The sequence below is a fragment of the Pelobates fuscus genome, chromosome 4, assembly GCF_036172605.1.
Source record: "Pelobates fuscus isolate aPelFus1 chromosome 4, aPelFus1.pri, whole genome shotgun sequence".
Lineage (NCBI taxonomy): Eukaryota > Metazoa > Chordata > Amphibia > Anura > Pelobatidae > Pelobates > Pelobates fuscus.
This window is the reverse complement of record NC_086320.1, coordinates 327,214,851-327,230,281: the sequence shown is the minus strand read 5'-3', so window position 1 is coordinate 327,230,281 and position 15,431 is coordinate 327,214,851. Positions and strand designations below refer to the sequence as shown.

At 41.2% G+C, this 15,431-nt stretch overlaps 1 protein-coding gene across 1 annotated transcript in view; it reads left to right on the top strand.

Annotated features, from left to right (window-relative positions):
• Nucleotides 1–15,431, top strand: part of HDAC9 (histone deacetylase 9) — a 581,709-nt gene that overhangs the window by 476,271 nt on the left and 90,007 nt on the right. The window contains exon 13 of the mRNA XM_063452394.1: nt 5,674–5,922. Within this exon, the coding sequence (XP_063308464.1) occupies nt 5,674–5,922 (249 nt within the window). The remainder of the gene's footprint in view (nt 1–5,673; nt 5,923–15,431) is intronic.

The following is a 15,431-nucleotide window of genomic DNA, read 5'->3' as shown; positions in this document are numbered from 1 at the left end:
GCCTGAGCTGCAAACAATCGACAAAGCAACCATAAAAGTGCATCCAAGCGTTGCCCCTCCGTAGGGCCGCTACCCACCTGAGCCACCGTCTCGTCCCACAGCTTCCAAACCTTCACGTAAGACGCCCATGTGCTCGGTGCCAGTGACCTCCTCACGCAGTCTCCAAGCAGGCCGTCCCGAGTCGCCACATCACACCCGGGCACTCCTGCCCTTGGGCCTGCGCGTCCGGCGCTGCCACCCGAAAGCGCTCCCACTGAAAACGAGACAGTGAGTCAGCCACCACATTCTGGAGCCCCGGGATGTGCCTAGCCCTGAACATTATGTTGAATGACATACAACCAAGCATTAACTGTCGCAGCAAGCGTACTACCGGAGGCGACGATGCGGTCAAGCTATTAATCGCTTGCACTACCGCCATGTTATCGGAGTAGAATACCACCTTTTTGTTAGCTAGCTCCGTACCCCAGAGTACCACCGCGACAACGATGGGAAACAACTCCAAGAATGCCATGTTCTTCATCAGAGGACTCACCTTCCACGGCTCCGGCCACGCCTCCGCACACCACTTACCTGCCAAGTAAGCTCCAAAACCAATGCTGCCGGAGGCGTCTGTAAACAACTTCATCGCGGCCGACGACACCGACGGTTCCCGAAAGAACACTTTCCCGTTAAAGTTGACCAAAAACTGTTCCCAAACCCCCAAATCGTCTTTCATCTCGGCTGACACCCGAATGTAGTGAGACGGCCGCCGCACTCCACTGGTTGCTTGTGCCAACCTCCGACAAAAAATCCTCCCCATGGGGATCACCCTGCACGCAAAATTAAGGCTCCCCACGAGGGACTGGATCCCCCGCAAGGTCACTTTCCTCGCCCCCTTGACCATTTCCACTAGCTGTCGCAGATGCCGCAGCTTGTCACTAGGCAACCTGCATTCCCCGAGCTCAGAATCAATTTCGAGTCCCAAGAAGCTAAGGCACGTGGTGGGGCCCCCACGTCTTGTCCTCAGCCAACGGCACCCCGAAGGTATGTGCCACCCGCTGGAACACCCTCAGTACCTGAGCACACCGCTCAGAGTTCCGTGGGCCGACACACAGAAAATCGTCCAAGTAGTGCACTATGGCACCCCCCGCCGATTCCATGCGCACCACCCATTCCAAGAAGGTACTAAACCTCTCGAAGTAGGCACAAGAGATGGAACAACCCATAGGCAGACACAAGTCCACAAAGATTTCTCCCTCAAAGTGACACCCCAGCAGGTGGTGACAGTCCGGGTGTATGGGCAGCAGCCGAAAAGCCGTCTCCACGTCCACCTTGGCCATCAGCACCCCGCGCCCCGCTCTTCTAACCAGCTCGACGGCTTTGCCGAATGATGTGTAGGAGACCGAGCATAGGCCGGCGTCGATGTCATCATTCACCGAAGACCCCTTCGGGTGCGATAAATGATGAATCAAACGGATCTTGCCCTCTTCCTTCTTAGGGACCACCCCCAATGGTGACAACCTCAAGTTCGCCAAGGGCGGGGCCGGAAATGGCCCCGCCATCCTCCCTAATTGGAGTTCCTTGGCCAATTTCTCCCGCACAATCCCCGGGTGTTCCCTGACCGATCTGAGGTTATCACAAGGCGCACCCGGCCCCGTAGCTTTGAAGGGGATTTTAAAAACCCCGGCAAAGCCAGCCCGAAGGAATTCTGCTATCGCTTGATCAGCGTATTGCCTTAGCCAAGGCAACATCGCGCCTACCTTCACTGGAGACACCCCCAGCGGGAGCTGAGGGAGCGATTGCCCCCGTTGCTCCTCCCCCTGCGGCCGACTTACCCTTCTTGAAACACCTGTTGACCCCGTGGTTCCCGCCGCACCCTGAGCATTCATGCCGGAATCTACAAGCGGTTCCCCACTTACACTGTCCCTCGTTGTAAGCCAAGCAGCTTCCTTTCGTTTGACCTGCCGCCACTGCCCCCCCGGTAGCGGTGCCGGCAGTGCCTGGAAAGGGCGCATTCTTCTGCGCCATCATTAACCGCATCCACAGCGCATGGAGGGGTTGGCCGCCAGTCGCTGACGGAACTGCTCATCATACCTCCACCATGCCAACCCCCCATAGGTGCGGTATGCGTCCCCAATTCCGTCAAGGTAACAAAACAACTGCGAGCAGCACTCCGGCCGCTTCTCCCCAATAACACTAGCCAATATACAAAAGGCCCGCAGCCAATTGCCGAAGGTCTTCGGTATCTTCCGATACCTCCGCCTTTTCTCCTCCTCCTCCTTTTTGGCATCCTTCTTGTCTTCCTCTTTTAAATCTAAAAATTCCTCCAGGGGAAGAAGGGAAAATATTTCCACGAATTCCCCTTTCGCAATCTTTTCCTTAACCTCCCCTTTCAAATGGCAACCTAACGGCCCCGCAAAGGACACATGTACATTTTGACGCGCGGCTTCCGCAATGTCCCCACCCGTCACGTCAAGTACCCCTTCCCCCGCTGACGATCCATCGGGCTTAGCCATGTTCCTTGTCTCCTCCCCACTACCACCTGTCACTCCTGAGGTCACCCTCTCTAACCCAGGCCCGCTGTCGTCCCCCGCTGACCAAACCCTATCGAACCTAAGCGGTTCCCCTTCCCCCGTCCATGAATCTATGAATGACTTCAAACAGTGTATGAATGTCCCAGGGTGTGGTGTAGATGAAGACTCACCGCTGATGCCCCTGGCCGCCGCAGGCCGCGGGGTTGCTGTCCCTCCATCCGCCATTTCAGACACTGGAGCTTCCAATAGTCGCCGACTCCTGCCCGCCTGGTCCCGCCTCGGAACCGCTGGTGAGTTACTCCGCGACCTGTAAGGAGAAGACAACCTGGGTAGTCTGCCCGAGTAGCTCCCTACCCGCCCTTCCTCCCTACGCTCTTCTCCGACTGCCCGGGTTCCTCTCCTCTGCTCCATCCGACTTCCCTTGCTGTGTCCTCCCCGCCGCTGCTCCCTGAAGCTCCTCTCGGAAGATCCTGATGCACTTCGCCTCCTGCTCTTCCTCCCTTCCTCTGGCCTGGACCTCCTCCTCCTCTCCCTGCCACTGAACCTTGACTCGCTGCGGCCTAGCCCTGAATGGCTCCTGTCCCTGCTCTCCTGTCTTCCCGACAGGCCCCTGTCACTGCTGCACCTGGCGCCGCTAGTGCGCCGCTCGCCGCCATGGCCCCTCACTGCCGCTTCCCTGTCGCTTGGCCGTACCTGGGGGCAGCCGGATGGGCCCCCCCGCTCTATACTGCCACCCCTTGCTTCCCTGTATCGCGCCGAACCCACTGGCTCTCTTACAGCCGCAGCGCCTGGCCTCTCTCTGGCCGCCCTGTCTGACTCCGCCACAACCCCCGGGGTTAGGCCGCCTGTCGCCTTCCTAGCTCCAGAAACTCTCTGAGCTGTCTGACCCGCTCCGCTGCCCTCTCCTCCCATTCCACTGTGCTCCGCTCTGGCCTTCCCTCCGGCCGCCCCTTCGGATCCCCTGCTGACCTTCCCCCCTCAATGCCTGGCGGACCGCTTGTGCTGAGGGAGCCCCGTTAGCGTTCCCCTTTTGCCCCTCAGTGATACCCCTGGAGGTTGACTCACCGGGACGCTCTGTCTGTTGCCCACTGGCCGCGTGGGTGATGACATCCGCAGCCGCATGGTCCGCTGGTGTTGCAGCATTTCCTCTTCCTGCTGTCCCGCCGGCCGCCATTACACGGGGCGCCTTCTGACCTCGTGGCCTCCGCTTCGTGCCCGCTGTCGCCTGCCCGGCGGGTCCGCCCGATGGCACCTGCCGCACTCCTTCCTCTGCTGCTGTACTCGGTCCGGCAGCCGACCCGCCGACCCCAGAAGGGCTCCTCTGCCGCCGGGCCGCAGGGGCCTCCCCCGGGCTCAACCTCTGCGGCGGCCTGGTCCTCCGCGCCGACCTCCTCTCCGGTCCCTCCGCATGGGTGGCAGCTGCCCCGATCTGCTCATGTAGCCACGCCAGTCCCCTGTCACGAACCGCCGCCCGAACTCCGTCCAGAATCTCCTTCAGGGACGCCATTACCTGCAGAGGGAGAAAAAGAAAAAGAACTCCGCCGACCAGCCACAAGTAACAGGTCAGTGAAATTCAGATTAACTGGCCCCTCACTTAAGATGGCCGCCTATTTAAACTACCTGACTCCTCCCCTTCTTAGCCCTGCCCTAAACCCATCCCATAATTTTCCACCTGCCCACTTCCTGGCCTTGTCAAGGCCCACTCCCCTGTTTCACTGTTCCATGGGCTTCATTAATGTTTGTTTTTTGTTCCGTCAGGTTTAGAGGCAATGTCATAGTAAATTAGGGCAAACTATAAACCACAAGTGTTATCTTGATTATTGTCAAGGTCCAGAGCTGTTCAAAACAAAGGTCTGCAGACTTGATTAGGATTTCAACTCAAGAAACATGCCTACTGCTTTAAGGGAAGATCTGTATTAAAAAAAAAAAAGGCTTGTTGCTTTAATGCTGAGGATTTATTAGCCCTGAGACAGCATATGATCAATATAGTTTGCACGCCTATTAATTTGCCATTGATGATTATTATTCTATAGTATATGATTATAATATTATTTTAGAAGTTTAGCAATTTTAAAGATATTTTACCTACAGTTCATGTCTCCTATACAGAGGATATATTTCCCAGCATGCACATTTGCTTCCATCCCTATCTTTAAAGGGACACTATAGGCACCCAGACCACTGCAGCTCATTGAAGAGGAACTGCAATGTTCCAGAGGAACTGTAATGTTTACATTGCAGCACTAAGTCTGTTTCCAGGCGCTTCATGCTTACAAACGGACCTTTGGTCCTGTAGCTGACACTGGACGTCCTCACGCTCTGCATGACGACATCAAGTGTTAGATTTTCCATTCAATGATTTCCTATGGGGAAGTTGAATGCGTGCGGCATTAGTCGCGCATGTGCATTAGCGCCTGCTCATCGCGGGACGTCAAAGGAGTGTAAACCGCGACCCAGCGCTGAGGGACATTGGAGCTTGGATCAGTTAAGTAAACAAAGGGTTTTTAATCCTTTATTTACTATTGCAGGAAGGAACAGGGTGCAAGGGAGGGGGGGAGACAGAGGGAGCTATAGTGACAGGAAAACAGTTTTGTATTCCTTGCACTTATAGTATCCCTTTAATTTATAACTGTTTAAAGGAACACTCAAAACATCTAAAGCACTTTTGAAGGGGAGTGCTTGAAAAGGCTGCATACAAGCTTTTTTAAGATATAACCTCAATAAAAAAGGCAACATTAAATATGTGCATTTTTTTCATTGGGGCTCTATGTACTAATTAGTGATTTAAGGGAGGAGACAGTGGAGAGTCCTTTAAATATTTTGACTTGTTTTGTGACTGCTACAGTAACCAGGAAACATGCACAGGCTAATCAAAATGTCCAAATGCATTTCACAACTGGCAGATTAACATTTATTTTGATATATCTGAAAGTATTCCAAACCATTAAAAAGACAGTTTATAATTACCTTGCTGATAACTGTAAAGGTTTTCCAAGAGGAAATTAACTCCAAAGGACAATATTATAGCCAACTGTTATATTTATTTATGGTAAATATCATCTGTTTGTGTGTGTGCTTATGTTGTGTCTGTGCGTGTGTGTGGGCGCTTGTCTACATTTGTTAAATGCTAAAATTATTGAATCCTGTTTACATTTTCTAGATACTGTCTAATTCAATTGAGCAACTACGACAACCTGGAAGACATCTAGATGAAGCTGAAGAAGAACACGGGGATTATTTGATGCAAGAAGAAAAAGTTTCCACAACTGGTAACTCGAGAAGCTACAGCAGTTTGGATATCAGGACTGAACACCTGGGAACTGTGAAAGTAAAGGAGGAACCACCAGATAGTGAGGATGAAACTCAACCACATCATGAATCTGAGCAGAAAACAGCTTTTGTACAACAGGTAATAGGCAAAGATTTAGCTCCTGGATTTGTTATTAAAGTTGTTCTTTGAACTTTTTGACCAGCGCTCATTTAAAAAACAAACAAACAAACAAGCAAACAAACAAATCACAAGCAAATTGTTTTTTTTTTTAATAGACTTTCTTTTTTTTGTATTTTTTTTAGATTAAAAAAAATATATTTTATTGAACATCACTGCTGTACCTAAAATGTTCATATTTATTTGTGACGATATAGGTGCAAAGAAACAGATTTCTGAGGTTGTTATTTTTTTCTGGTTTCAGGTCGAAATGCTTGCAGATTCGGTGATAGCGTTCTATTCATGAGTTTATATTTCATTTTAAAATAATTTATCTTTTTAAATGTTTTAAAGGAGGAAATGGTTTGATTTTGTGTTCACTGTGATGCTTTATATGGGTATGAATAAGCGTTCGTTTTTTCGCCATTTTAATTTGCAATTTGTAAGTGGCACAAAGCTGAAGAAGTTATTTACAACTTTACATTTACACTAGACTTGTGCAAAAATTAGTTCCAGGCACTTAGTCCACATCAAATTCTTTTTAATCTACAACAAATTAATTAATGTGCCAGGAATTTACCTGTGGAGTCTCGTTTATTGCATAAAACTCCCCAGGTAAATCACGAACAGATCAATTAGTTTTAACAAATTTTTGCACACGTCTAATTTACACAAAGCAATATCCTATTGTTGAAGACACAGGATATTTCTTTTCCTAATACTGATAGCGAATGTATATAAGGTGTTCATTAAATTATGCAATGCCCGTAATTGTGAAAAAATATGCTATGTAATGAAAATGTTTCTTTAGTGAGTATCATACTATACCAGAAACAGTAGAAAAAACACAATAGACAATAACATAAACACTAACCTTTTGCCCTGATGTTCTCATTGAGCAGCAAAAAAAACATTCACTTGTCACCATAGCCCTCTATTCCTATCCCAATCTGTACCATACTTAGTGGTCATCGAGATGCAACATCAAATGATCTTATCAAATGGTAGAGAGCAGAGATAGGCAGTATGATCATGAATTATGCAGTCACAGGTACAGATCTTCTGCTTTGTTTATTGACAACAGCAAAAAGGGACAACATGGTGGGTTTTAGGATCCCTGAAAAATGTATGGTCATGGGGTCTACCTCTACTATCTTACTTGAGTAGAAAACACAGTGATTGTCAGATCGAACCAGTGGTGGAAGTGATAAACAGAAGAAGGCCCTGGTTAAAGAACTATTTCAGATTCTATTTTGCTACAATTGGGAGTTTAAGGAACAAACCAAAATAAATTAAAGCAGTCTAATTGTTGGTAACAATCTACTTAAATTCTGTGCTGATAAATTGCTAAAGCAAAATAATAGTAAAGGACTAGTTAAAGATTATTTCAAATCTTTTAACTGTTTTGACTAAACTTTCACAGCACACCTCACCCCACTTTTTTCTTCAAAAATGATCGTGAGAAGATTGAGCAAAATTAGTTTTCAGAGACTTAATTTCCTTAAGTGGGTGTGCTTTAGAGTTTGTGGACACTTAAATATTCTTGTTTTACATAAAAAATGCTTAAAATTCAGTATGCTTGTTTAATATGTAATTGCAATATCTAATATCTCATACATGTTTGTAATTTTAATTAAATGTATATCTTTATTATGGGAGAGCTGAACAGAGTACTGCATTATTTAGGATGGAATTTACTGGGCTTAAGGACCAACAGTAGTTTAATAAAACAGTATTTAGGGTACTTGTTTCCTTAAACGGACACTCCAAGTACTTTGCTTGGCTGAGAGTGTCCGCTGATCACACTGCTAGGCTTAGCCCAGAAGAGCTAACGGAAACTCCGGCTTAGGAGCTTCCAGCTCTCTAGCATTAGTAATTGAGGTACCCGGTGGACCCAGGTGAGAAGTCAAACCGTTCAAAAACAGTTTCACTCTAAGCACCATAGCCAGTATACCAAGCTGTAGTGTTTATGGTGCTTAGAGTATTCCTCCAATTAAGGCAGTATAGTGTGCAGATTTAAATGTTACAAGGAAGAATTTATTTCACAAAATAAAGCATTTTACACTTCGCAAGAAAATTTAAGTCTGTTATATAAAACGGGAGGGCTTGAGTCTTAAAGGGACACCCTATCACCAAAACTGTTATAGTTTACTGTAGTGGTTATAATGCTAGGATTCTATATGCTGGGTCTCTTTGGTTTTTGTCGAATCATTTTCAAGCAGTTTGAGAAACTGCACTCAAAGCCAAACCCCATATTTAGCAAAGTCAGAACAATGACATTTTATTTCCTTATTCCCCAAGTATAGTATTAGTATTCCATTTAGTATTTGAATTAAAATACTCAATGTGTTCGAAAGATAGGGACACACTTAAATGGCGATCTCAATGGGATTATGTTCATGTGCAACCAATACGAAACATTCTATTTTCAAATTTATCTGACCAAGTGTTTTTTTTTAATTTGTCACAGGCAGCAATTTAAACAGTTATATTATACAGGACACTTTCCACATCTAAAATATTACTTATATTAATCCCATATTTGATTTAGCCAAAGAAATTCTATATCTGCTTGTGATTTTTAGACTTTCTTTCTTTCAGTGCCTAAGTGGCATTATTATCATATAACTGACTCTTGAAATATTTAGATTTATTTCAATAAATAATAACTTGTAAAGCCTATTTACAATAACAACTAATTTGGAGAAGACTGATGTTATCTGAATACATATTTCTAGCATTAACTTTTTTTTTTTTAAAGAACTTTTATTAATCTTGACTTTTTTAACCTGTTGTGTAAGGTTTTTACCATTACAGTTGAAATCTGATTTTCTGTTTCTTTAACCCCTTAAGGACACATGACATGTGTGACACGTCATGATTCCCTTTTATTCCAGAAGTTTGGTCCTTAAGGGGTTAAAAGAATTTACAGTAAAAGCCAACACATCCTCTGACTGTTTCACTGCTCACAAAATGCTGTTCTTTTATTTTTTTTTATTTTTTTTTTACTTTTTAAAAATAGTTTTTGCTACTGAAGTAGACCTCGATTTTTATTTGTTTGAATTAGCATCAGAAAGGATTTTTATCTGAAAAAAAACATTTCAAATCATTTATCTCCAGAAACTACCATTAAAGTATATAGGGATTTTTGTAGATAAATTATTTATAGATAAATCATTTTTCTAACAGATTAGAATATTTTCTGGTGTTGATTCAAACAAATTAAATTGAGGCCATAGTGTAAAATGTTGGCTGAGTCTATTTTTTTCAGCTATCTACCAACTTGTTGAATAATAGTAACTAAATTTGACATTCATACTAAACATTTATCTGGAATAAATATTATTTCATCGCTTTTTTGGGGTGAAATTCGATCTTATACACTGGTAATCCGTACAGTTCTATAGCTGTGCGTGTAAACAAATATTTCTATAAATTGATACTTCAACATATGCTGTAATTATTTACATGTAACTACTTTAAAGTGTGTTTGTGTATGTGAGAGTGGTATATACATATATTTATACATATATGTGTATGGAATGTGTGTGAATATGTAAACAAGTTTATACTCAACAACACAAGCACACGTGTAAATATTATTTAAAATAAGTGCAGGTGAACATAATATGATGTACATTATAGCGTGAAGTAAATGACACCTGCAATTATAAATATATATTTTTACCATGCCATGCTCGTGAAATATTTTGAATTTAAATCCAAATATATGGAAACCACTGGAGTTAACACAGTGGTCATGTCATTTTAAGTATTTTATTTCTGTTGGTACAAACGTTTGTTACATTTAAAGCTACTATATTTATTTTCGCCCAAGAGTGGTGATTCTGTTGTTTTGTGTTGTAAATAGACTGTTTCTATTGTTATTTTTATCTTATGTTTTAAGTTTATTCTTTTCACAAATAAAGTTGTTTTTTTCTTTTTTTTAAACAAGTCTGTGTTCTTTAACGCTTGTTTTGTTTATGTGTACAATGTGCTCATATTTTTGTTTATCTCAAACAATAATTGACTTACAAAACAGATCATTTTAAATGTAAGAATCCATATTTATCTCTAAAATACAAGAAATCATAGCACAATATTACTGTAATGTTCCACTAATAAGAAAAATGCTTTATATACTTACTGTAATAAACTGTTGGGAAGATCCACCTATTCACGGGAAAAAGGACAATAACTAAAAATGTTAGTATTAGAAAGTCTTAGTAGCTAACTCCCTTACTCCATAAAAAAGAAGATTTGGAATTTAACCCTCCCAGGGTGATTGATCAGGAACAGAAAATAAGGTAAGTGTGTACTGGGTGTAGACCCCCCACACCCTCCGCTCCCCCCGAAAACCTGGTGTAATTTTTAAAAAATCATACATTACACTGTTTAAGAACGATAGGAAATACAAAACTTGTGTTAAAATAGTCAGTTATATCATTCTAATATTATACAGTGATAATATATAATTTTATATTTTGGAAACTGCAGAAAATGGTATCAATCATCATGGCAACATTAACTAATGAATAATAACAAATCTATATCAGAAGTAGGAGGAACCGATACATAGAAATAAATTTTGAAGTAAAATAAAAAACAACCAAACAAAAAATGTACTCTATGAGTTTAGGGAAACCTTCATAAATTAAATCAATAATGCTATTCTCACAGAGCGAGTACTTCAACTTTGACAGAAGAAAACACTGCACCTACATTAACATTGGACCTAACATTCAATTATACAGATAATTCTGGTAGCCCAACAAAAATGTCTAGTTAACAAGAAAACCTCACCCATTCAGAAGTTTGTGAGGCCACTGCAGAAGGTACCCAACAAATTAGCACACTAAGAAAGAAAGAATGAACGTAAAACAATGCAGACACCAAATACAAAATAACAACTATGAAACCTTAATTAGTTGATTACAGTTCAAATGTATTTTGGTCTTTCAAAATATGGTGGTAAGGACAAGAGAACTGACCCTTTAACCAGAAGAAAATATTCTAAAAAGTATCCAAAAAAAATGGAACCTGCTTGTTAAGTTCATAGAACAACCACAACCATAGAACAAACACATGGATAGATTCAAGTCTTGTATCACCTGAGACAAGCTTGAAAAAGGCTATGAAATAAGTAGATCTACGGGTTTATGAAAGTTCAAGCACTGTTTGGACTGCCACATTAACAGTTTAGTAAATATGTTTCATTCAGCCTTCTATAGAAAAATCCAACCCAAATCTATATTTGCATAGTATGAGGAGACCTCTGTAGGGAATTAGAATGTCAGTCTGAATACTGTCGAATGCTTTGTGGTTCACAATACGTTAATGTATGAGTTGGTTTTACAATCTCTAGAAATTTCCACCTTTGATTCATTACATGTAAACCCTGTGGGCACATACAATATCACATAGAAGGTTTGGTGCTACCCAAAAAGGCCACTAAGGTAGGCTAGTGGAGCAGGACATGATTATATGGTAAATACGCTATATTATAGTTTTGTGTTTTATTTTGTTTATATGTTAAGGGGTCACCTGTGAACAATATCACACGTACAATAGCGCATTGACTGCAGCCTCCTAATACACGTATGATCCATGTATACTAGTGAATATATTTAATTCTCTTTTTAATAACCTTTTTAATTGTAGCAAAACTTTTTTTTTGTTTCCAATTCAATCCATCCAATTTTGCAATTGTCAAATGAATATATCATAACTAAAATGAATAGATGTTAACCTATCTGGAACATTTGATGGATAGTGATAATGCAGAATGTGTTTTTTTTTTTTTTCATTAAAAAATTATGCTACATTATTATATTTTTTAAAAAATATATATTTATTTATAAAAAAAAAACCTTTTTATTTATGAAATATTTTACCAGGAAATATGCATTGAGATTTATATATATATATATATATATATATATATATATATATATATATAATATAATATAAAAAAATAACAACTATACCTTGCACTCAGACTCCAATTTCCAAATATCCAAATGGCTGTAATAGAAGGCTGCACTCACGGATTCCCATAAAATATAACTTTTAATAAGTCTTTTTAAAAGGATCAACGTTTCAGTCCTACTTGAGGATCCTGATGACGGATTTTATGGGAATCCGTGACTGAGTGCAGCCTTCTATTACAGCCATTTATTTATATATATATATATATATATATTTATTTTTTTCAAAGTTTGTTAATAGACTGAAAATTATTTTACTATTTTTTGATTCAACATAAAAATAATAATTTTGTTAATTATACACATTTAACTAGAAAGTAAAAGTGCTACCATTGTACAGCGCTACTGAATTTGCTGGCGCTATATAAATAATAAAATAATTATTACAATGAACTTATGTTAAGAGGTAAGATAATATTCCAGTGACTCCCTTCCAAAAAAACTCATTGTCCTCATCTTGGATTAATTTTCTCAATATAAATACCTACAGCAGAAATCGTAGCAATAAACTTGCCAAATAGGTTTACTCCAAATGATGCAACTTTCAATGTAAATTTCTACTAGTACTTGAATTATTGATGGCTCGAGAAGTCCTCAAGTGGTTTAATTTAATAAACCCAAAGGGTATTAGCATATTAAAACTGCATGTAATTTAGATAGACTTGTGCAATATCAAGAAGTCAGCATAGTCACGGCATTTTATATGCACTGTTTAAAAACAAACTTTGGCACATTTCTTAAGCCAGGGACTCCTCTCCGGACCAATTTAACATAAAAGATTTACTGTTACAGTTTGTGTGTGGCCAGGGAATGGCATATGGAAAACATGTTTCCTGTTGTTTAATTTAATTACTAAAATCACGTGCCAGCCCGAGGCATGTCATTCTGGGGTTGTAAAGCTCTTTGTCTGACAACGAGATGGACAATATCTTGGCTTTGTTTAGTTGCTCCGAATGGTTCACGCAGCCCCTGAAATTTGGGCTGTTTATTTTACCAAAAGTGTAAATGTTCCACGACTTCTCTTTGAATTTTTTTTTCCCATAGCAATCATGCGAGTAGCAAAATAAAAATATTTTGAATGTCAGGAATATAATTTTAAGATGTTTAAACGGAAGTATATAATTTATATAAACATGGTGGGAAAGACAGCCAAAGGGCATCAATTAGACTGTACCCACTTCAATTACAAATGTAACCCTTTTAGTGCTAAGGAGTAGGTGATATATTGCTTTACACTATGTTATACACCCCTCAGCAGTAAAATAGTTAACTCTGTAGTCAAATTAGGTTATTATTAAAAAGAGATGGCCAAGTACACCCATCATGATTAAAGAGGTAATGTTAATTACTTGATTAAGCAGTGACTAACGTGTTTCATAGTGCATTCTCATTATGTATAATTACTTTTGGGATCTTACCCCTCCAATTTAACATATTATTAAATGGCAAACAATGTCAGAGAAAGACTCAATGGTACAAAACATCAGATTGTTACAAACTACTATTTTTTTATCCTTATTAAATGAATTCTCCAGGCACCATAACCATTACAGACTGCAGTAGTGGTTAAGGTGGCAGGAGTGCCCTGGCTGGTGCCCTCCCAGGGTAAGCAGACAAAACGTTTGCAAACATTTTAACAACTGGGGACAGTTGGTGGCACCTCCACCTATGGGTCTGTAGGTGACAGGTGCCCAGAGGAAAAAAGGCAAGTTCACAAACAGTTCACTACTTACTCTGGGAGGCAGCCAGGGCACCCCACATTAGTTCCTTTAACTGACACAGAACAATATTAGCAAAATAAATCCTGATCTCAGTTTCACAATGGAAACACATGAAAAAAACATTGCACATTTTAGAAAGAAACATATAAGTATAGCCTTCCAATTTCAGCCTCCACCACAAACAAAACCTCAATTGTCCTACTTTAAAATAATACTACCCGCTGCGTCAACTTATGTTTCACCAGAATTTTAAACAATGGCTGGTTCACGTAGTTATTTCATTGTTGCCTGTCTCACAACTGCACACATGATGCTAAGAGCCAAACATGCAATATAAATGGGACAGAGGACAATATAGTTTAATTATGTTACATATCAATTTCAGGTAAAGTAGCTGTTTTTGGTCTCTCTGGGTCATACATTGTTAACATTGCTCAAAAATCAGAATTAAGTTCAAATATTGATGATGCATGAGATGAGTGGGATGTTTCACTTTCTGAAAATGGTACGGAACCAATCCAACAGTCATCAAAAAAGACCTTGATGCAGTCATCTTCATATGGATTTTATTGTTTGGGATTATTGCCAAGCTGAATCTGAAAATTGCTATTCCCCAAACCGAAACTTTCTTTAACCAGCTCTGGCTTAACGTGGACTAATACCTTCAGTGTCTCATCCAAAGTGACAAAGGATGGAATATTTTTATCCTTGAATATTGCACAGTTGCGTGGCTCTTTCTCAAAGTATTTTATGTCCATTAAGAGAGAGTCTTAAATAGACTGACACTTGGAAATACATCAGCAGGGCTTTTCCCAGATGTTCTTCAGATCCACAAAAGTCACATCTAAATTTGCACTAAGAATCTCTAGTTATTCTAGGTAATAGAACCAACAATTAGTTCCAAAAGACAATGATTTGAATTGATTCTTGGTAAAAAAATAAAAGTAAAAAAATGCCCTTTGTGTATTCATTAGTTCCATGGAATTTTTTATAATGCAAACTATTTACTCAATGAGGCCATTATTTCTTCATCCCTTTATAGCGGCTCTGTCTATTCTGGGACGTTGAATATTTTCCAAAGATCACAAATGGGATCTTCAAAACCGCCACATGTAAGAAAAATGGGGGCGGGGCTAAATGGCAGCAGAGGCTAAGCAAAACCGGCAGCAGGGCGGAGCTAAACATGGCCTCCACCCGCTGCTGTTATTGCTGCACATCGAGGGGGAAGCAAGGAGTTCCTGCTTCCCCAACAGACTCCAGGGACTGAATCCACTCCTCCTCCAGCCCAAGCTGATTGTAAGTAATAGAGAGAGAGCCTGTGTGTGTGTGTGTGTGTGTGTGTGTGTGTGTGTGACACTGTCTGCCAGCAACTGTGTCTGTGTGACTGCCTGTGAATGTGTGTGCATGTGACTGCCTGTCTGTAACTATCTATATTACTGCCTGTAAATCTGTGTGTGTGTGTGTGAGAGAGAGAGACTGTCTGCCTGTAACTGTGTATGTGTGACTGCCTGTGAATCTGTGTGTGTGTGTGTGACTGTCTGCCCTTGTAACTGTGTGTGTGTCTGTCTGCCTGTGAGTTTGTGTGACTGTCTGCCTGTGAGTTTGTGTGTGTGACAATGTGTGTGTGAATGCCTGCCTGTAAATGTGTGTGTGACTGTCTTCCTGTGACTGTGTGCTTGTGTGACTGTCCGCCTGTAACTGTGTGTGTGATTGCATGTGACTGTTTGAGTGCGTGACTGTCCGCCTGTGACTCTGTGTGACTGTCTTCCTGTGACTGTGTGCT